Source organism: Oncorhynchus kisutch, linkage group LG2 (assembly GCF_002021735.2).
Source record: "Oncorhynchus kisutch isolate 150728-3 linkage group LG2, Okis_V2, whole genome shotgun sequence".
Taxonomy (NCBI): Eukaryota; Metazoa; Chordata; class Actinopteri; order Salmoniformes; family Salmonidae; genus Oncorhynchus; species Oncorhynchus kisutch.
The window spans coordinates 1,272,605-1,295,591 of NC_034175.2; the positions used below are offsets into that span (position 1 = coordinate 1,272,605).

Sequence of the window (22,987 nt, forward strand, 5' to 3'; positions counted from 1 at the left end):
TGGTATATACAAAAGTTTTTGAACACCCATTCAAGTTAGTGGATTCGGCAATTTCAGCCACACCCGTAGCTGACAGGTGTATAAAATCGAGCACACGGCCATGCAATCTCCATAAACAAACATTGGCAGTAGAATGGCCTTACTGAATAGCTCAGTGACTTTCAACATGGCACTGTCATAGGATGCCACCTTTCCAACAAGTCAGTTTGTCAAATTGCTGCCTTGCTAGAGCTGCCCCGGTCAACTCTATGTGCTGTTATTGTGAAGTGGAAACATCTAGGAGCAACAATGGCCACACAAGCTCACAGGACTGGATTTCTGAAGCGTGTCTATCCTTGGTTGCAACACTCACTACCAAGTTCCAAACTGCCTCTGCAAGCAACGTCAGCACAAGAACTGTTCGTCTGGAGCTGGGTTTCCATATCCGGGCAGCCGCATACAAGCCTAAGATCACCATGCGCAATGCCAAGCGTTGGCTAGAGTGGTGTAAAGCTCGCTGCCATTGGACTCTGGAGCAGTGGAAACGTGCTCTCTGGAGTGATGAATCACGCTTCACCATTTGGCAGTCCGACAGACGAATCTGGGTTTTGCAGATGCCAGGAGAAGAACGCTACCTGTCCGAATGCTTTGTCAACTGTCAAGTTTGGTGTAGAAGGAATAAGGGTCTGGGGTGGTTTTTCATGGTTCAGGCTAGGCCCCTTAGTTCCAGAGAAGGGAAGTCTTAATGCTACAACATTCAATCACATTCTAGATGATTCTGTGCTTCAAACTTTGTGGCAACCGTTTGAGGAAAGCCCTTTCCTGTTTCAGCATGACGTTGCCCCTGTGCACAAAGTGAGGTCCATACAGAAATGTTTTGAGATTGGTGTGGAAGAAATTGACTAGCCTGCACAGGGCACCTGACCTCAACCCCATCGAAGACCTTTGGGATGAATTGCAACGACCACTACGAGCCAGGCCTAACCTCACTAATGCCTTTGTGGCTGAATGGAAACAAGTCCCTGCAGCAATGTTCCAACATCTAGTGGAAAGACTAACAAGGAGAGTAGAGGCTGTTATAGCAACAATGGGGGACCAACTCCATATTAATGCTCATGCTTTTGGAATAAGATGTTCGACGAGCAAGTGTCCACATACTTTTGGTCATGTAGTGTATCACCGATCTCTCCTTGTTTCGATGTGATGTGATTTGGGAACAGAGCCTACTGCTCTGCAAACGTGCTGCGAGGAGATTGGGCACTAGATGGCGATATTTCCGACTAACCTCTTTGTTTTTCCCATCCCTCCCTGTCTCCTGTTCATTCAGCATATTTAAAAAAATAAATATATATATATATATATATATATGTGTTTTCATCCATGATGGCGGAAGATAGCGAGTCCGCAGCCAGTCAGCAGAGCCTGGAGCTGGACGACCAGGACACCTGCGGAATAGATGGCGATAACGAGGAGGAGAATGAACACATGCAAGGGTGAGGCTCGGCTTCACCAACCAGACACAAAACGCAGCAGTCCCGGGCAGCACGCGTCCACGCTCCGATGGCTCGGTCCTGTGTAGGGGGTGGATGAGTTTCTTTGGATAATGAGCTCGCGCATACATATAACGTTAGTGTTTTTACGACCAAGGACCATATATGCCCTGTTCGTTAATTCTATCACATAGTGATTTTATGTGATGATGGCCCATTCCGTCCTCTGAGTAGCAAGTGTATTATAATCCTGCTGGCTAGTGGATGTCATGGCAGGTAGCCATATAAATGAAAGCTAGCTAAGTAGCTTTTCATTTGATGAATGAGACTCGGTGTAGTTATTGCAAGCTAACTGGCCAGCTAGCTAAATTGCCAGTTTAGCATGCGAGTAGCCTGTAGGATTGACTTGTTTGCATTTAAAACAATTGTCAATGGAATGACATAAGATAAATGGATATTTATCTAACTAAATGTTTAGTTTTATACTGCTGGCGCATTTGCTAGCTAACAGCAGCTCATATCCTTGGCTGTCCTTCTCTGACGTTACAGCAGCAGGCTAGACGTAAAACAGTATGTAAACTAACGTTGTTAGGCAGAGTGATTGCTACTCTGCTCCGGTTACACCCACTATAGCCTACAGCGGTACTCGTGGATTTGTAAATGTCCGGCAACTCAAGTGGGGTATGCATAATCTGGACCCTTTTTAGTCTGATTTTAATTATTCAGCATGACAATAGTACCAGCTAACCTTTACTCCAGAGCAGAGATGTAGCCAGCTAGCTATCAAATCTCTGTGTGTGTAGGAGTCCGGGGGGAGACTTGGGGGCTAAGAAGAAGAAGAAGAAACAGAAGAGAAAGAAAGAGAAACCAAGCTCTGGAGGGGGGGGCAAGTCAGACTCTGCCTCAGACTCACAGGAGATAAAGGTGACTAACCTCTCTCTCTCTCGCCCAACTCTCTCTCTCGCCCAATATCAAATCAAGCCCTATGCACTTGTGGAGATCTGACTGGATTTGACAGGTTTAAGCAATATGGTAATAGCACCACCTTGTCCTGAGATAGGCTAAGTGGAAGTTACACCATATTTCATATACCAATCAAATCCTCTCAGATCTCCACAAGTGCATAGGTTGTAAGAGGTCCATTTGGGATTTTGTCTCTCTCGCTCTGTGTCTGTCTATCTGTTCTAACCTTCTCACCTGTGTTCTAACCTTCTCACCTGTGTTCTAACCTTCTCACCTGTGTTCTAACCTTCTCACCTGTGTGTAGAACCCAGGGCTGCCCATGCAGAAGCTGCAGGACATCCAGAGAGCCATGGAGTTGCTGTCCTGCCAGGGACCAGCTAAGAGCATCGACGAGGCCACCAAACACAAGTACCAGTTCTGGGACACACAGCCAGTACCTAAACTCAGTGAGTAGGGACACACACACACAGTGAGTGAGACATACACACTCGATCATACACTTTTACTAAACTACACATTCAGTGCCTATAGAAAGTCTACACCCCTTGGATTTCTTCACATTATGTTACAAATTGGGATTAAAATTGATTTATTAGTGATTTTCTTGTCTATGATCTATGCTAAATACTCAGTGGAAGAATGTTTTAAAATATAGATATATTCATATAAATGTACATTTTAGTCATTTAACAGATGCTTTTATCCAGAGTGACTTACAGTTAGCTCATTCATCTTAAGATAGTTAGTTGGGTGGGACAACCACATATCACAGTCATGGCTATTTTCAGGAAAAATGTACTTACTATCAGCTTAGACAGCTAGTAAGGAGGCATTTATTTTTGGACTGGGCTGAGGGGGAGCTGCCCTCCCGTGGGGTGGGAGGGACAAGAGACCAGAGGTGGCAGAACAGAGTGCTCGGGTTGGGGTGTAGGATTTGAGCATAGCCTGATGGTAAGGAGAGGTAGTTCCTCTTGCTGCTCCGTAGACAAGTCCCATGGTCTTGTAGTGGATGCGAGCTTCGACTGGAAGCCAGTGGAGTGTGTGGGGTGACATGTTGAACACCAGGCGGGCTGAACAAATTAAATTCTAATATACTTTGATTAGATTAGTAATCAGTCTCCTGAGACGATACATGTTAGAAACACCTTTGGCAGCGATTTACAGCTGTGAGTCTTCTTGGGTAAGTCTCATAAAAGCTTTGCACACCTGTATTGTGCAATATTTGCCCATTTTATTTTCAACTTTCTTCAAGCTCTGTCAAGGTGTTGGGGGTCATGGATAGACAGCAATTTTCAAGTAATGACATAGTTTTGACATAAATCTGCTTGAAAATCTTACTTGGCTACTCGGGAACATTCGCTGTCTTCTTGGTAATTAATGCTAGTGTAGATTTGGCTTTGTGTTGTAGGTTATTGTCCTGCTAAAAGATGAATTCCTTTCCCAGTGTCTTGTGTAAAGCAAATTGAAGCAGGTTTTCCTCTAGGATTTTGCCTGGGCTGAGCTCCCTCCTGAGTATTTCAGGATGTAAAGAAACAGAAGTCTTTGCCCATGTCAAGTATACCCATAACATGATGCAGACACCACCATGCTTGAAAATAAGGAGGTAGTTACTCAGTGTTGTGTTGAATTTGCTCCAAACATTAGACTTTGCATTTATGCCAAACAGTGTGTTCCTTTGCTGTGTTTTCTTTGCAGTATTACTTTAGTGTCTTGTTGCATACATCTGTATGTTTTGGAATATTTGTTATTTTGTATATTTATATCTTCTTTTCACTCTGTCATTTAGGTCATTATTGTGGAGTCACTACAATGTTGTTGATCCATCCTCAGTTTTCTCCCATCACGGCCATTGAACTCTATAGCTGTTTTAAAATAACCAATGGCCTCATAGTGACATCCCTAAGCAGTTTCCTTCCTGTCCTGCAGCTCAATTAAGGACTTCTGCATCTTTGATGTGTCTGGGTGGTTAAATACATCATCCACAGCATAATTATTAACTTGACTTAAAGATGTATTTGATGTCTGCTTTGTTATTGTTCCCCATCTATCAATCACTGCCCTTCTTTATGAGGCTTTAGAAAAGGTTTCCTGGTCTTTGTAGTTGAATCTGTGCTGGAAATGCAATACTTCACCGAGGGACCTTACAGATGTTGTATGTATGGTGGGACAGAGGAAGGAGCAGTCAGTCATTCAAAAATCATGTCAACCCCTATTATTTCACACAGCAAGTCCATATAACGTATGTGATTTGTTAAGCCACATTTTACTTCTGAACTAATTTAGGCTTGCCTAAACAAGGGGTTTGAAAATACTATTTAAGTATAAAATGTTTATTCATTTGTAAAAGTGTGTAGAAGTTTGAGTATTTTGTATAGATCAATGACAAAAAAAGACATCTATTTCAAGATCACTTTGTAGCGCAAAAAAAGTTCAAGGGGGTGTAAACTTTCTATAGGCCCTGTAAATATGTACAGATACAGTACTCCCACAATCAGAGAAAGTTAAGCACATTGTTATAGTAAGAAAACACAAAGGCTGTATTTCCTCAAGTCCACTGGTTGTGATTGGCTGGCTGGTTGGTTGTGATTGGCTGGTTGTGTTTTGGCAGATGAGGTTGTAACCAGCCATGGGCCCATGGAGGCTGACAAGGACAACATCAGACAGGAGCCCTACTCTCTACCACAGGGCTTTATGTGGGACACGCTGGACCTCAGCAACGCTGACGTGGTGAGTGTGTATGTTTCTTTGTGTTCAAAAGTTTATATTCATTGCCACCAGACATCAAAGTCGTGCAGACAGAAGACTTTACTAAGACTCTCTTTCTCTCTCTCAGCTGAAGGAGTTGTACACCTTGTTGAATGAGAACTATGTGGAGGATGATGACAACATGTTTAGATTTGATTACTCACCCAGCTTTCTCAAATGGTAAGTCAAATCCATACTCTACTTAGATTATGTTAAACTGTCTGTGTATGGCCTCTGTCTAAACTACTCTGCTTCCTAATTTTTCTCTCCTCCTCTCTCACCCTTTCTCCTTCTCTTTTTTTTTTCCCTCTCCCTCCTTATCTTCTCCTTCTCTCTCTCCTCTTCTTTCTCTCTCCTTCTCTTATCTTCTTTCTTTCTCTCTCTCTCTCGCTCTCTCTCTCTCGCTCTCTCTCTCTCTCAGGGCGTTGCGTCCTCCAGGCTGGTTGCCCCAGTGGCATTGTGGGGTGAGGGTTTCCTCCAATAAGAAACTGGTTGGTTTCATCAGTGCCATTCCTGCTGATATCCACGTCTACGACACGTGAGTCACACACGCTCTAACCACACAGCGGACACACATCAACAACGTCGTGGACAGGTGCATGTCAGTGCTGAACTTGATGCACACGTTTTCCTCCCTCCCTCTCTCCAGCTTAAAGAAAATGGTTGAGATCAACTTCCTGTGTGTTCATAAGAAATTGCGTTCAAAGCGTGTGGCTCCAGTTCTGATCAGGGAGATCACACGAAGGGTTAACTTGGAGGGTATATTCCAGGCCGTCTACACGGCAGGAGTGGTACTACCCAAACCTGTGTCTACCTGCAGGTACACAGACACAATTCATCAATTTGTCCTAACATAATAAGAATACATAGAATGCTTAAGTTGCCTAACTGTAGTAAGTTGACTGTAACTAGAGTATGTAACAGGAGTGTTGTGTTTTGTGAACAGGTACTGGCATCGTTCTCTGAACCCCAGGAAGCTGGTGGAGGTGAAATTCTCTCACCTGAGCAGAAACATGACGCTGCAGAGAACCATGAAACTGTACAGACTACCAGACGTAAGAACACACAATGTTACACTTCCACCATCTATCACATCTCTCCTACACTGAGCAAGACCCTTTTCTCCCAGCTGACGGGGCTAATAAACGTTGCTTTATGGTTACAGGCCTGTGTGATGTTGGGTGTATGTGTATAACTCACCTTTCTCTCCGGCTCTGTAGAGCACTAAGACCCCGAGCTTGAGAGCGATGGAGAGGCGTGACGTGCGTCAGGTGACGGAGCTGCTGCAGAAACACATGAGGCGTTTCCAGCTGGCGCCCTCTATGGGCGAGGAGGAGGTGGCACACTGGTTCCTCCCTCAGGACAACATCATAGACACATTTGTAGTGGAGGTAGGGGTCTGTCTTTTTGTCTGTTCAATTAGATAATGAGATGGATATACTGAACAAAAATATAAACGCAACATGTAAAGTGTTTGTCCCATTTTTCATGAGCTGAAATTAAAGATCACAGAAATGTTCCATACTCATAAAAAGCTTATTTCTCTCATATTGTGCCCACCTTGTCAACATCCCTGTTAGCGAGCATTTCTCCTTTGCCAAGATAATCCATCCACCTAACAGGTGTGGCATATCAAGATGCTGATTAAACGGCATGATTATTACACAGGTGCACCTTGTGCTGGGGGACAATATAAGGCAACTCTAAAAGGTGCAGTTTTGTCACATAACACAAGGCCACAGATTTCTCAAGTTTTGAGAGAGTGTGCAATTGGCATGCTGAATGCAGGAATGTCCACCAGAGCTGTTGCAAAATAATTTAATGTTAATTTCTCTACCATAAGCCACCTCCAAAGTCGTTTTAGAGAATTTGGCCTCACAACCGCAGACCACGTGTAACCACGCCAGCCCAGGACCTCCACATCCGGCTTCTTCACCTCAGGGATCGTCTGAGACCAACCACACGGACAGTTGATGAAACTGAGGAGAATTTCTGTCTGTAATAAAGCCCTTTTGTGGGGAAAACTCTGGCTGGCCCTGGCTTCCCAGTGGGCGGGCCTATGGCTGCGCCCCTGCCAAATCATGTGAAATCCATAGATTAGAGCCTAAGGAATTTATTTCAAATGACTGATTTCCTTATATGCACTGTAACTCAGTAAAATTGTTGCATGTTGCATTTATATTTTTGTTCAATATAATTAGATACTGACATCTGAGTACTTTTAATTTGCTATTCTGTGTTTACCCTCAGGGTGCCGGTGGTGTGTTGACAGACTTCACTAGTTTCTACACCCTGCCCTCCACAGTGATGCACCATCCACAGCACAGAAGTCTAAAGGCTGCTTACTCCTTCTACAGCGTTCACACACACACTCCACTACTGGACCTGATGAATGACACTCTCATACTGGCCAAACTGGTACTGCACACACACTCTTTCCAACATAAATACAAAGGTTCAACACAACTATGATCATGTCCATCTAATTGGTGTGTGTTTGTGTGTCCCACAGAAAGGCTTTGATGTGTTTAATGCTCTGGACCTGATGGAGAACAAGGTGTTTCTGGAGAAGCTCAAATTTGGCATCGGAGACGGCAACCTGCAGTATTACCTCTTTAACTGGAAATGTCCCCCCATGGACCCCGACATGGTGAGGCGTGTGTGTGTGTGTGTGTGTGTGTCAACAAGGTGGGGTGTATTCCTGGGTGTGCTGTGAAAATAGTGAAAGGATTTCATAATCCTTAACCATAATTAGAATTATTATCTTTGTCGCTCTGTTTCAGGTTGGCCTTGTTCTTCAATAACTAGTCTGTCTGTGACTGCTACACACTCAGAGGTCAAAGGTCTTCTTTGACCGCTAACATCGCTCTACCTGGACACACAGGTAGTCCCAAACTAGAAGAAGACAATGACAACAATCAACCAATCAAAGTGATCGGGAGGTCTGCATCACTTTGAGCATCTCTCCTGGATCATTTTTATCATGGAGAACATTCTCTCTGCTCACCCGGAACTGATAACTCTTTTTAACCATCAACATCCTGAATGTGAAGTCATGCTCTGCCTGAGACAGACTCTTGTACAGTACACACACACACACTACATGAAGAGAAGGAAGACTTGCATCCATAATGTTTTTCTTGTTTTATTCAAAAAGGTGCATTGGTAACTGTGTTTGTTGGACAGTGCAGAAATGTAGTAACCTGTGCATTTAATGCCAGAACACATTTATTCCTGTAGTGTGGAATATGGGGGGTGGGAGAGGAAAGATTCAACTAGCGTAGATGTTATTGACTTTAGTGTTCCTATGAACGGTTAAGAGGGGAGGGGATTCTAGGGATTTTTGAGGAAGAACGTATTTGAAGCACAAATCTTAAGTTCTTAACTGAATGAAAGGCTCCTTAACAACCCCAGGTGCATTTTATATATCGATTATTTCTGTTTTGTGTGTTTAGGTTTTTCAATATCTGAGTGTTTGAGAAACATAAAATGCAGGATGGGAATTTTATTTTTAAATTGTTTTTATTTATTTTGTGCAGCTAACAGCATATATTATTTTTAAAAGGTCCCAATTTTTTCCCCAGGCACAATTCTGATATTTAGGATTGTGCTTTTATGTTGTGTGTTCTGTCACCATTCCTCCCATGTCTGTCAGTATTTGTTAAAACCCCTTAAAAATCAAACCTGCATCTTCACCTATAGATAAAGGTTTTGGGTAGGAGTATCAGGCAGCTCCTTGTGTATGATCCAGAACATGAAGGAACCTGTGATGAGAGAAAACAGCTGTTGTTCTGTTTGCTGATGTCATGGTTACTACAGTGTCCCTGTCAATGAGAAACTGAGTTAGTTGATTGTGTACGTGGGGGGGGAAATGTTTTTTGGTTTACATGGGGAAAATACAATGTACAAAACATTAGGAACACCTTCCTAATATTGAGTTGCAGCCTCTTTCGCCCTCAGAACAGCCTCAATCGTCGGGACATGGACTCTAAAAGGTGTCAAGCGGTCCACAGGGATGCTGGCCCATGTTGACTCCAGTGCTTCCCACAGTTGTCAAGTTGGCTGGATGTCCTTTGGGTAGGGGACCATTCTTGATACACATGGGAAACTGTTGAGTGAAAAACCTAGCAGCGTTGCAGTTCTTGACACATAAACCGGTGCCCTTGCCATCTACTACAATATCCTGTTCAAAGTTACTTAAATATTTTGTCTTGCCCATTCACCCTCTGAATGGCACACATACGCAATCCATCTCTCAGGCTTAAAACTGTCTTTAACCTGTCTCCTCACCATCTACACTGATTGAAGCTGATTTACAAGTTACATCAATAAGGGATCATAGCTTTCACCAAGTCATTTGGTCATGGAAAGAGCAAGTGTGTAGTTCTCATTCTTACGCTGCCCTTGTGGGGAGTTACTTGCTTTTAGTGTTTCTGAGGTGTGGCTCTGAACGTGGTCTATCTGGGGCTGTGCCCAAACCTAGGTAATGGTCAGGTTCCTCGGCTCAGACGTTGCTGGTACATGCCAGATCTTACAATGCCTGGATAGGTATTTTGAGTATCAGCTAACCACGTTATAGCAATCTGGTGCCCGACGGCACAACCGATGATGCATGCAAGGGAAGATGACCTATGTTAATGGCACAGAACACTGGGCATCCAAATAAAGATGGCTGAAATTGAACTGATCCCCAAAACCGTGAATCTGAGTCAGCCATGTGTTTATTAGTCCCAGAGGCACCTTGAGTGTTGGATCTGTTGTGGATGTATACTTCAACTTGTTTGAATTTGAGCACGAGACAGTTTTTGATACAATGCAGATACCCCAAGTGAGAGCACCCAAAGTCCTTGCCTTATTTAACATGTTTTTAAAATATATATATATATATCAATGTGTAGTTTCGAAAGGACAAACTTTTCTCTAACTGAAAAACAGTATTTTATTGAACTCCTTGGCAGGCTGTAAAAGAAATGAGGAATTAGAACCAGCAGTGTTTAGACAGGACCTCATTCAAATACTCACTCAAGCTATACCAGCATGATGGAATAAACTCATCTAGACTTTAAAAGATACATCGGAGTGTGCTGTCTAATATTTCATTTAAGTCCTCCATGGGATTTTGGGAGTAGAGATCACCTCCAATCAGCATCCAAGGCCGCCTACACTACCATTAATTAGTCCTAGAAAGATGAATGGTAACCTCCAAGCATAATCAACAGTAGAGAAACATGCTGGAGAACCACCACCAGATTGGAACTTGTCTCATCTTTTGTACATAAATTGCTTCTACTTTTTCTTAGTCTTTGGTTTCCGTATTTTATAGGGGTTCGGGATAATCTTTTTCACTTTAAGAGGCTGAAGTACGCAGGATGGACATTCTGTAATGTCTGGAGAAATGTCTTCAATTTTCAGTTTTTGGCCTCTTGTCTCCTCTCCCTTTTCCACCTCCATTTGCCCTGCAGCTGTTCCCTCTTCCTCTCCTACCTGCCCCTCAACTGTTGCACCTGTTTCACTGGGAGGGCTTGGTATCCAGGCAACCTGCAGAGCAGGCACTCTGGGTACAATGGCTTCCACAGTGTCGGAGAACGTCCCATCCTCGTTCCTGTCCCCTTGTCTGAATCCCAGTGCCAGGACGCACTTCAGCCCCAGCAGTCCCGCCACACTCTCACTGAGACGCGGCACCTGGCATGCCGCCACGCCCCGCGTCCGGCACAGCGCTATCAGGTGGCTCGTCATGTGCGGCGGTTTGACCGACTTGCACACGAGCACCAGCCGGAGCTGGTTCCTCTCCAGAGCCTTGGTGACCTCATTGATGCCGATGGCCAGCTGCCTCCTAGCGGCTACGTCAGTCCAGCCTTGCTCTCTGGGTTTAACAGGACATTCCGGTGTTAGTGTCGAGGGTTATCTGTGGGGGCTCAGCTACCGAGTCATGTCCTGTAGGTGGGTTCTTATTTCTCTTTTTCCCCCACTGTCGAAACCCTTTCACCTCTTTCTTTTCCAGGCCAGTTGCTGACAGTTTGCTCTTCAGAGTGTCCAAGATGAAGTGTACATCATCACTCTGCAGCGGGCTCCATTGCAGTCTGTAGGGGGAGTTCAGAGACGTCTTAGCTGGGATCTGCTTCTTCCGCTCCTTTTTCGACACTTTGCCTGGAGTGGCCATATTTATCTGGAGTGAACAAAGGAGGAATTCACATGAACTGCTGACTCAACTCCCATGTTATCACATTTACCAGCATTCTATTGCTCTAGTTCTGTGGGGTAGACTCCTTGAATGTTAATTCACAGTAGTGATTGAGAGATGATACTGGGGTGGGGCTTAAACCCACAGTACAACCTTTGCCATAAAAACTAACAACAATATATATATATATATATATAACTGTGGCTATGAGGGTAGATCTGGAATCAGATTACATCGTCAGATAAAGTAAAATACGGGCTCTGTACTGTGGTCCTCTAACCAGTATGTAAAGGTAGTAAGTTTGCCCTGTAACAATGTTTCCCCCTCTATCACTACTACACATCACTTAGCTAGCTAGCTGGCTGACTAGTTATTCAGCGACAGACACATTTCCCAGCATGTCAATAGATATAGCGAGTAGTTTTAACAAGTTAGCAAACAAACCTAAATTAAACATATCGAGCTGAGAAACTGCCATAGTTACTTACATACCCACAGTCGTCGGGTTTTTACCTCAATTATAACAATTAAAAAAGCAGTTGTAGGTCAGTGCGCACAACTAATGTGCTGTGTCCATGGGCGCAGCCATATTGTATGTCTGCGGTTGATGACGTTTCAACCGAGCCACGCCCCTCAAACGCTTAAATAGCTAATCTATTTGGCCGCGAGCAAAAGGCCACCAAACAATCTTCTAATATTATATTAACAATTTACTAAGAAAAACTAAAGCCACTTAATAACACTAGCTACAAAGCATAAGACCCATCAGAACCACTGGAAACTACGGGATGCTACCAAGCCTTCAGTCGCCTGAATCAGACCCTCAGATGCACAGTCTTCTGAATCAGAACCACAGACTGCTGAATTAACTGAGTCCAGCTGAGCTCCAGTAGGATGGCAACCTACCATCTCTCATCCTCCATGAATCACTGTTTCTACATCCAAATGACAAAATATATAGTTTTACCTAAAACTGCCTCCAAATGCTAAACATGCCACAAATTCAATCCAAGTGAATTGTCCCTATATCAGAATATTAATTGAGCTACACAATCAATTTTATACCGTATGATTTGTTCATGAAACGCGAAAAATCCAATATTGACTTGCATTGATGCGAGTGTCCTTTTTAAATCTTATTTTATTTTAGCGTCCTTCACGCGCCGCGTCTCAGTATGTTTGGTCAGCCAATCAGCTGTCTATCCACCCCACTGCGGTCCCGACTCCCGAGGCATTGACCGATATTTACTGTAAGCTCCCAGTCTGTTACAGCTGCAGTCAGAGCTATTCACACAGCCGAGAGGACACCTTGGGCTAATACTACCTACAGTAGCCTACGGAGTTGAACTTTGCGAGATGTCTCTTCAGGTAGGCTATGTTCTCCCTGCACACTTGGCGGACACATCTATCTAAGTGATGAGTCGATCTAGATAACGGGGTTAGGCCTACGTTTTTATAAGAGATGCGATTGGTCGACTGATGTGGTAGCTGGTGGTAGGTAGGCTTGTACATACACATATAGACTACGTTTACCGTTATGTTCTTTATTTACTGAGTCATGGCTGTATATTGTTTTAAGTGCGTATGAAATTTAGAGCTTGATTTGCTGGCCATCTCGGAATGATGCGCAAGGATGCTGATGTGTATTGGATACCAGCTGCCGTCATCAACAGAGGCCCTTGAGATCAAATATTAATGTTTCTACAGACTGTAGTATGTAGTGCCGTAACGCTTCCAAGACCAATAATAGCTAGGCTACTGTAACCTATTAGAATTCAACATTGCATGTTACGTATTATAATTAAGCAATAATGTTGTTTCTGTGCTGCTCCCACTATGTACACAGCACATTTGGCAGCGTTAAATCAACACTTAGAGTTAATTTGATCACTATCTCAGAGTACATATGGTCCCACTCTACAGAGAGTAAAAATTACTTTTTTTTTAATAACACTTAAATGTAACACTCCGAAAGTGTACAAAATTAACACTGCATTAAACTTGTCAGTGTTACTCAAATGTAACACTATGAGATAATGAACTGTGTTATTTCTGTTCAACACTAGTGTTGATCAAGAGTTAACTTCTATTAGTGTTAAACAAAAACACTGTTACACTGTTTTGGGTTTAAAGCCTAATTTGCATATTTCACATGGTGCCTTTTCTTTTTGAGGGAATAGAGTTACCACCCATGACTCCATTTGTTAGTGACAGAGACATTGTTGTTGAATTATTTCATTTTAAAGGCCTGTGGCTTTCACCAAATAATTACCTAGCTGAATGTTATCATTAAAATTAAACTTGACAATACATTACACATATCATAAGGCCTTACTTTGATGGCCTCGATTTACCCTAACACAGTGGTGTTAAGAAACTCCTGGTTTACAGGCCACATTAGGTCTGCAAGTTACATTATGGTGGCTTGCAAAGTGATGTGTAGTTCTTATTGTAATCCAGCCAGAGTTAAGATATCCAACAGTTGGAATTTTTATTCACCCGCAACCTACAATCAGAATGACTGTCAGGGTTAGGAAACTTGATTAAAAAAAGACAACCTAAACCATTTGAATAGGAACAACTATTTCAGTAACGGGGAGAAATAAATCTAACCAACTGATACAGGGGCTCCCGAGTGGCATTGAGGTCTAAGGCACTGCATCTCAGTGCTAGAGGTGTCACTAGAGGCGTCACTACACTGGTTCGATTCTAGGTTGTATCACAACCAGCTGTGATTGGGAGTCCCATAGGGCGGCGCACAATTGGTCCAGTGTCGTCCTGGTTTGGCTGGGGTAGGCTGTCATTGTAAATAAGAATTTGTTCTTAACTTGCCTCGTTAAATAAATATAAAATAAATAAATAAAAAATATATATATTGTTTTTTTTACTAGGCAAGTCAGTTAAGAACAAATTCTTATTTTCAATGACAGCCTAGGAACAGTGGGTTAACTGCCTGTTCAAGGGCAGAACGACAGATTTTGTACCTTGTCAGCTCGGGGATTTGAACTTGCAACCTTTCGGTTACTAGTCCAATGCTCTAACCACTAGGCTACACTGCCGCCCCAAAAAATACAGGTGTGCCAAGCTTTTAGTGTCATACCCAAGAAGACGCGAGACTGTAATCGCTGCCAAAGGTGCTTCAACAAAGTACTGAGTCAAGGGTCTGAATACTTATGTAAATGTGATATCTGTTTTTTATTTTTTTATAAATGTGCACAAATGTCTAAAACCTGTTTTCACTTTGTCATTGTGGGGTATTGTGTGTAGATTGATGAGAGGTGAAATTATTTAATCAATTTTAGAGTAAGGCTGCAACGTAACAAAATGTGAAAAAAGTGAAGGAGTCTGAATACTTTCCAAATGCACTGTACACCCCTTTTTTTTTACTTTGGTTGTACATTCATTTGATCTTACTACAATGTAAGTTGGCCCAAAACCAACCAGAAGAAAGTTGAAATCTTACAGTGTCAACCTTCTTCTGGTTGGTTTTGGGCCAACTTAACATTACACTGTAGTCAGATTGAATGAATGTACAGCCAAATAGTATTTTTGTTTTATTAAAACTGCATGTGGAACATAAATTAGTTTGGGGGTTTCCTTTCTGATTAGATGAATGTGCCTATTGTCCCATTTAGCCTTGCTGTTTTTTTTGATTGGAGATCTGTGTAAAGTAGATTATTCATGTGAACAAATTGGCATCGACAGGTCTAAATGGAATAAGGACCCACTGTTTGGCTGCTCAGTAGTGGGCAGTAATAGGCTGTAGTGCTGTAGATTAGGTTACATTCTGGAGTTTCTGTGCTGTATTGTTTTCCCATCTGTCCCTTTCCCTCCATTCTTCCATCTCTCCAAGCAGGCAGAGTTTGAGCGAGTAGCAGATGATGTGAAGAAGGTGAAGTCCAGACCTTCAGACCAGGAGCTGCTGGACATGTATGGTCTGTATAAGCAGGCCATATTTGGAGACATCAACATTGGTATGGAATTTTCTTTGTGCCATTTAAAACATGCTAATTGAAATACATCATTGTACAGAACATACACAAATGAAAGGACCATTACAATTATATGGAGAGAATAACAATTATTTTAGCCAATTCTGGGTAGATAGGGCACTCATCTCCCAGATATCAGAACACTGCTTTCCAAACTGGCCATATCAGATACCCACACTAGTATTGGTAGGACAATAGAACATAAAGCCTAACCTTAAATCTGGTCTGGTTCCTCTGAAGTTCTCTTCATTTTTTTTACCAGTCACCACTGATGTCCTAAATACTGTCCTCTCTTGTTCTCCACAGACAAACCAGGCATGTTAGACATGAAGGGAAAAGCCAAGTGGGAGGCATGGGATTCTAGGAAAGGTAAAATAAAAAGATGTTGTCTTCTCTCAGAATATAAAAAAGGAATCGCCTCCACACTAGCCCTCCATCCTATACCCGTGTTTCAGTCTTTGGAACATTCTAATCAATGATGAACATTTAGTGAACAGAATGCTACAGCAAGGGGTAATGATAACCCCCCATCTAGAGATTGTACTTGGCATTGAAGGCTGCAATCACCATTCACCAACACTTTTAACTGAATGTACAGGGGTGTGTTGCTCTAATTTGAATGTATGTTACCAGACTTACAGTGGTAAGAATCCAAGATGGTAGCCAATCAGTCTGTCCGTTTGTATGTGTGATCCTTGAGAGCAGAGTTTAAGAGTTGTTATGTTTTAATGACCCTGGTCCTGTTTACAGAAGAAAATAATTTTTATGTGAAGGTGGATGCTGTATATAACAACTATTATTTGTATATCTCAGTCTCTATTTTACGACATTTATTAATACAAAGATTTCGGATAGAAAAGGCCTTTATTTTTTATTACACCTTTATTACACGGAGTTGGAGCTCGCCGTGTCAGGAGCGTCTGTCTGCGCGCAAGGCCTGCTACGCGAGCGCAGGTGCGCATTGACGACTAGGAGCGGAAAAGCGGTTATCGGATTGGAAAACCTGATGCACCGTGGGCATTGGGAAAATCTACCATGTTATACAACGTCTACTGGTCGTTGCACACCTGTTCTGAAATACCTCTAAAAACTGCATTATGTATCTGTTACTGTGCCTGCTCTTTACTCAATGTCATCATGGATTAAATAGGCTGAATGATCAATGGGTGAGTAAATTATCTTCGCGTTGTGCCCTACAATTTACAATTCGCAAACACTCCGACGAGACCACCAGGAACTTGGTCTCTCTCTGCAATTGCATGTGTACCACTCTCCAAAGCAACTGGACCTACACTTGATAGCATACTTCCAAAATCTCAAACTATTGAATTACTTTTTTTATGTGTTGAAAGACTCCGTTTGTTTTATTGACAATGGTGCTGGTTCCGCCAAGTCCTCACGTATTGGGCAACTGAGATATATTGTTGTGCTTTTATTGATGATCTCTGGTAATGTGAGACCAAACCCTGGGCCGGTAGATACTATGCAATCTTTACCGACTCCCCTATGATGTTAAAAAGAGAGCAGGTTTAGGCCTCTTGCATGTTAATGTCAGAAGAATATATTTTTAAATAGACATGATTAGAATATGGGCCAAAACGTCAAATGCTGACGTAATGGTTTTATCAGAAACTTGGCTAAAGAAATGTGTCAAATAACTGGATTTCTATTGATGGATACACGGTTTTTAGAACGGATCGGATTAGTCAAGGACGAGGGGTTTCAATTTACGTTAAATCCGAGTTTAACACCTCTGAAATTCTCTCGATTACCATAGCCAAACATTTTGAATTGCTTGCGGTTAAAGTGAACATATATAAGGACTCCCACATTACTGTAGTCGGCTTCTACAGACCGCCCTCGGCTTCGGGAGTCGCACTAAACTCTCTTTCTGATGTCCTGCACAAGCTAAATGACCCCGAATTCATTATTTTAGAAGATTTGAACTGGGACATGCTTACATCTGTATCTGATTCTTTTAAAGAACTGTGTGACTCTCTGAATCTAGCTCAATTAATTAATGCGCCTACGAGACCGAATCCCAGAGCACCTAACAAATCAACGCTATTGGACACTATTCTAACGAATACCCCTCACAAATACACATCGACTGGGATATTCTGTAATGATGTCAGTGATCACTGTGCAATTGCTTGTTAGAAATACAAAAGTGACCAAACCCCGCTGTATTTTAAAAATAAATTTTAGACAGTTTGATGAGCAAGCTTTCGTTCTTACATGATCTGTACCATAATATTGACAGTAAGTCTGATTCCCGATGTTGACACTGCCTGGGACTATTTTTATATGATAAGCATACCCCTGTGAAGAAATGTGGAAGGAACAATCCCTGGTTTTCAGATAACTTGGCAGAATTAATTAGAAAGAGAAATCTCTTGGGCTCAAGCTAGACATACAAATGCTCCAGTTGACTGGGCCTCCTTCAGAGCCTAAGAAACAAATGCCCAGGATTGATCAGGAAGTCCGAATCAGATTACTATTTAAATGCAGTCACAAAGAACCTAAACAACCCTACCAAGTTCTGGAAGCTAATCAAATCAGTGTCAGGTTCTAATGTATCCCCTGGCCTTCCTGACTATTTAATGATGGATTCTAATGAAGTGAAGGATAAAGCCCATATTGTAGGGGTTTCAACAAGCACTTCATATCTGCTGGTTCAGTTTTTGATAATGGTAGGTCCCAGGCCTCTGTTACGTCAACTATGATATAGGCCCGTGAACCATTTTAACTTTGAGCCTGTTTGTTATACTGAGGTCTATAAAGCATTAAAGGCTATAGACACTAAAAGGTTTGCAGGTCCAGACAACCTGGACCCCTACCTCTTAAAGATAGCAGCTGGTATTATTACTGAACCTGTGGCTCACACTTGAGTCTCTTGACCAATTCCACACCCAGCATTTGGAAATCCGCTTATGTCCTTCCACTGCTAAAGGGTGGAGATCCCTCAGATGCCAATAACTATTGTCCTATCTCTAAACTCCCTATCCTGGCCAAGGTCTATGAATCCCTAGTGAACTCGTAGTTAAAAAACTTCTTAATTGAAAATAACATACTGAGCGGGGTTCAGTCAGGCTTTAGATCGGGGCACAGCACCACAACTGCAGCTATGGCAGTGGCAATTAACATACTGAGCGGGGTTCAGTCTGGCTTTAGATCGGGGCACAGCATCACAACTGCAGCTATGGCAGTGGCAAATAACATACTGACTGAGGTTCAGTCTGGCTTTAGATCGGGGCACAGCATCACAACTGCAGCTATGGCAGTGGCAAATAACATACTGAGTGAGGTTCAGTCTGGCTTTAGATCTGGGCACAGCATCACAACTGCAGCTATGGCAGTGGCAAATAACATACTGACTGAGGTTCAGTCTGGCTTTAGATCGGGGCACAGCATCACAACTGCAGCTATGGCAGTGGCAAACAACATCATTAATGGACTTGGTAAAAAGCAACATTGTGCTGCTCTGTTTGTGGATTTATCAAAGGTCTTTGATTCAGTTGACCATGAATTATTGCTAGCTAGACTCAGAAACATTGGTCTCAGTGAAGGGCAGTAAATTGGTTTAGGAACTATCTTTCTGACAGAACACAATGTGTATATACAGACAATCACAAGTCTAGTTGTCTAGAGATTAATAGAGGTGTGCCCCAGGGTTCCATTTTAGCTCCTGTGTTCTCAATTTGTATTAATGATTTGGGAAATGGGATGCAACCAGCAAAGTTACATCTATATGCAGATGATACAGTTATATATTAATGTACTCCTTCTCTGGTTGAAGAGCTCCAGGCTGCTTTCAGTCACTGCAGGCCTCCCTTTATGGCCTCAAACTGGTCTTGAATATACAAACAACTAAATGAATGACCTTTACCAGAGCTAGAACTCTGCCAGAGAATGTTAGCATTGTCACATCTGGTGGCTTATCCATTGAAAAGTGTCATCCTACAAATACCTAGGTATTTGGTTGGATGACAAGTTGTCCTTTAAAGTTAATGTGGATAATCTTGTGACAAAGCTTAAATTGAAATTGGGTTTTTATCTTAGTAATAAGGCTTGCTTCCCGCTTATGGCTAGAAAGAAGCTTGTTCAGGCCACTTTTCTTTCTGTAATTGATTATGGTGACTTGTTGTATATGCTCACAACCTCCTCCATCTTACAGAGACTGGACTCTGTTTATCATGCATCCTTGGGCTTTATCACTCACCCACCATTGCACATTGTACCAAATGGTGGGTTGGACCTCACTTTATATGTGCAGAAATATCCATTTGTATGTGTTCATCTACAAAGCCCTTTTTGGTAAACTCCCTCTGTAGTCTGGTCTCCTTCACCACCAACATTTACCATTCCTGGTCTGCTAGGTGGTTGCTACTTAAAGTCCCCAGGACATTCACAGTATTAGGCAAGACTGCCTTCTCTTCTTGTGCATGGAATAATCTACAACCCATGCTTCATCTAGATATGTTAGTGCCACTGGATGAATTTAAAATATTGACGGGAGACTCTGTTACGGAGGAGTGTAAGTGCTTTTTTTAGGCTGGATCATGTTGTATTGTTGAATGTTTTAATTCTGTAGTGTATTGATTGTTACTGCCTTCTTGTCCAGGTCTCCCTTGAAAAAGAGACTCTGGGTCTCAATGGGCTTTTCCTGGTTAAATAAAGGTTAAATAAAAAATGTAAATGTTGTATTTGTGTTCTTATTTTCTAGGTATGTCCAAGGAGGATGCCATGACGGCTTACATCGCACTTGCTAAGGAGATCATCAGCAAATACTAATATGATGATGAAGTCGTATCCAGGGTGTGACTAGAAATGGTTATTATGAGGAGAGCTGTATCTCATTCAGCCACAAGCCATAGGTTATGAGAAGCTACTGCACGAGGAACATGATTCATTTTCATGATTCATGATTCATGATTCATTTTCTCCTTAGATTGAACTTTCTTGACTTTTAAAATGTGGAGTTTTTAAAAATTGATATCAACCCCTATGCACTTTTGGGATGTTGAATTTATGATTTAATAAAACATTGTTTTAAATTACGCTCAGTCTATTTTATTTGTAGATGTATGATGATAAATGAGGGCAATATTCTATATTTTATATGTTCCTGTCTTCTTACCTATAAAGATGACACACACACACACACTATTGAGATAAACACTGAGTGATTCATTAACAATGCAAAAGCTCACTAAGCATGAAAACATAAGGAACAGTGTTTCCCATAACATTATTTTATCAAATAATGAGTTTTTAAAGGGTAGCTCTCACTCACTTACTCAGACAAGTAATGTCCCCACCACCCCCTAATAGCTCTGCGGCCCTCCTTATAAATATCTCTGCTATTAAGCCCTGTTGGCCACCACAAGACCTGCAGGGCTAGTTTGCAGCCTAGGTTGAAAATAAGTCATTATTTTTAACCTAGTTAACCTAGGTTGCAGCTAGGAACTTTAATTTACTTGGTTGCCTGGAAATCACATTTCTGGAACGGACGTGTGCCTCACTTCCTGTTTGTGTCTTTGTAGCAGAGACGGTATGGAAAATCCATTTCTCCATTATCTCTGTTGTAGCTAGCTGGTATGCAATGAAATGGCGCTTCCTACTGAAGTTTAGTTAGCTAGCTTTAAGCCATAGAAAATATGTGGGCTATGTTATATCAATTGACATGTGTTTTCTACTTCTTTATTATGTATGTAAGGGTTTTAAAACCGACACTGTTGATTGGCCAGACAGCAACGGTACCACAGAAGAACGTTAGCGAGCTACCTAAGTGTGCCTTTACTTGCGTTACATCGACGGACTTCTATCGCCTGTTCCAATACGGTTCGTGACTGTACTGTAAAAACTTGCCATAACAAACACAAGGACTGGGTCAGATATGTTTCACCAACTTCCATTGAGAGATCCGGACTGATTGAGACTATGGCTAGTTGCCCTGAACATTGACGCCAATACTCCGACTGATGACCTCAGAAAGTTAATAGTATGCCCAGAACATTTTTCCAGGGAACTATTATGAGAGCATGGAAATGTCAAGCAGTAAGTAAGATAAAAAGTTATGTCCCATCAGTGGGCATTCTATGCACGACATGTAGGCAAGCCATAGGAAATCTTTGGCCAAGTCATATAAACTGACATATGTTTTCTAATTCTATATTATTGTGTTAAGACGGAGCCATCGAGGAAAGACGTCATGGTTGGTCAGGAGAGGGTATTAGCACAGTCACTGTTGATAGGCCAGGCAGCAGTGCCACTGAAGAATGTTGTCTGTCCATTGAGGAGGAACAGTGCATGAACATTCAGCCCAGAAGCTCAGATGAGTTGAACCACGGAGAACAGGTTATGATGCTGCTGTATGAGATGGGTTTCAGCATGCATATGAATCAAACACACTTCATCATGTAGCCAATAACACTGATCTCTGTTTTCCTTTGATTAGGTGAGTGAAGTGTCAGTGGGCCTGCTGTGTGAATACAAAGACGTAGACAAGAGTTGTTCCCTGAGGATGGAGAGGAACGGGTCTGTGAAGCAGGAGACTATAAGTGTTGACTCCTACAGCGAGGAAGAGAACAAGCTGTTGGCTGCCTTGGTGTTTGAGAAGGGGGAACTGGAGCTGACTGGCTCTCTGGTGATGGAGGTGACTGAGGTTCTACAGTAAAGTGATGCAGACACTGCACCCAACAGGGAGGAAAGGGCTCTGTACCTAGAGGAGGAGAAAGGAGATGAGAGACAGACAGATGAAGGGACTGCCCAGCAGAGAGGAGCAGCAGGCTAATGCTGAGTGGGAACCCTCAGTGGAGCCGGAGGTATCTTTAGATTCTGCAAGCGACGGCGTGCGAGATACGGAGTGAGCCAGCCAGCCTACACTCCACGCCGACACAAGAAGCTGTGTGTGTGATGGCCAGCCTGAGGAGCCTGTTGGGTTTGACAAACTCTGCATGCGGTTCCACGACCTCAACAGTTATGAGGAGCACGTCCGTCGAGAGCACTCCAAACGTTCATGGCTTCTCTGTCCTGACTGTGGCATCCTCATCTCAACATTACTCAGCGTGGAGCACCAGTGTGAACAAGTTCAAGCTGTTCCGTTGTTCTGTCTGTGGGAAGCGCTGCGTGGATGAAGCTGGCCTCAAGCATCACCAGAGGCTTCATCGTCAAGAGCATGTCTACTCCTGTAAGTTCTGCCTCAAGCACTTTAAGGCCAGGAAGACAAGCGGACCCACGAGAAGGACAACCACCGGGTCAAATGCCCCTGGGGATTTTACAACATCTTGAAACGGAACCGCCATCTCAGAGAGCATGAGTCCAAGAGACATTTGTAACACGTGCTACAAGGAATTCCCCCAACTTAGCAAGCTTGAGAAGCACGAGCTGAGCCACAGTGACAACAAATCTTCCAGGTAGGTGTTTTATACTGCATTCTCTGTTTGATACTGAACACATCTCCCTCTGAAATGTATGTTTTGTTTGTTTGTATTATCAGCTGAACTGCAAAGTGTTAATGTTTTCCATTACGTTCTGCTCCTGCTAGGTGTCAGGTGTGCCAGCGTTCCTTTGCCCAGGCCAGCCAGCTAAAGTCTTACCTGCACGTCCACACTGGGTAGAGGACCTTCAAATGC

General features: G+C 42.7%; 3 protein-coding genes across 6 annotated transcripts; 2 read left to right on the forward strand and 1 right to left on the reverse strand.

Moving 5' to 3' along the window:
- Window positions 1-1,282: 1,282 nt before the first annotated feature.
- On the forward strand, window positions 1,283-10,492 carry LOC109884783 (glycylpeptide N-tetradecanoyltransferase 2). Of its 2 annotated transcripts, none has more exons than XM_031836781.1 (12): window positions 1,283-1,472; window positions 2,273-2,393; window positions 2,737-2,878; window positions 5,041-5,159; window positions 5,266-5,357; window positions 5,599-5,715; window positions 5,827-5,997; window positions 6,124-6,232; window positions 6,398-6,568; window positions 7,428-7,595; window positions 7,690-7,827; window positions 7,961-10,492. In XM_031836781.1, the coding sequence occupies exons 1-12, from the start codon at window positions 1,360-1,362 to the stop codon at window positions 7,979-7,981; spliced, it is 1,482 nt and encodes a 493-aa protein (XP_031692641.1). In that variant the 5' UTR covers window positions 1,283-1,359; the 3' UTR covers window positions 7,982-10,492. The 2 variants fall into 2 exon arrangements, with proteins under 2 accessions (XP_031692641.1, XP_031692650.1); XM_031836790.1 differs by lacking the exon at window positions 1,283-1,472 and adding an exon at window positions 1,525-2,150.
- On the reverse strand, window positions 8,318-11,962 carry LOC109884778 (ribonuclease P protein subunit p38-like). The gene is given in 3 exon segments (XM_020476695.2): window positions 8,318-11,052; window positions 11,054-11,343; window positions 11,851-11,962. Coding segments are annotated over 2 exon segments (873 nt in total). The 5' UTR covers window positions 11,338-11,343; window positions 11,851-11,962; the 3' UTR covers window positions 8,318-10,463.
- A 594-nt stretch (window positions 11,963-12,556) lies between these two features.
- LOC109884781 (acyl-CoA-binding domain-containing protein 7-like) lies at window positions 12,557-20,411 on the forward strand. Of its 3 annotated transcripts, none has more exons than XM_020476702.2 (4): window positions 12,557-12,730; window positions 15,219-15,332; window positions 15,657-15,719; window positions 20,077-20,411. In XM_020476702.2, the coding sequence occupies exons 1-4, from the start codon at window positions 12,715-12,717 to the stop codon at window positions 20,142-20,144; spliced, it is 261 nt and encodes an 86-aa protein (XP_020332291.1). In that variant the 5' UTR covers window positions 12,557-12,714; the 3' UTR covers window positions 20,145-20,411. The 3 variants fall into 3 exon arrangements, with proteins under 3 accessions (XP_020332291.1, XP_031692720.1, XP_020332290.2); XM_031836860.1 differs by having other exon boundaries at window positions 12,557-12,726; window positions 15,212-15,332; XM_020476701.2 differs by having other exon boundaries at window positions 12,558-12,726; window positions 15,215-15,332.
- Window positions 20,412-22,987: the final 2,576 nt, after the last annotated feature.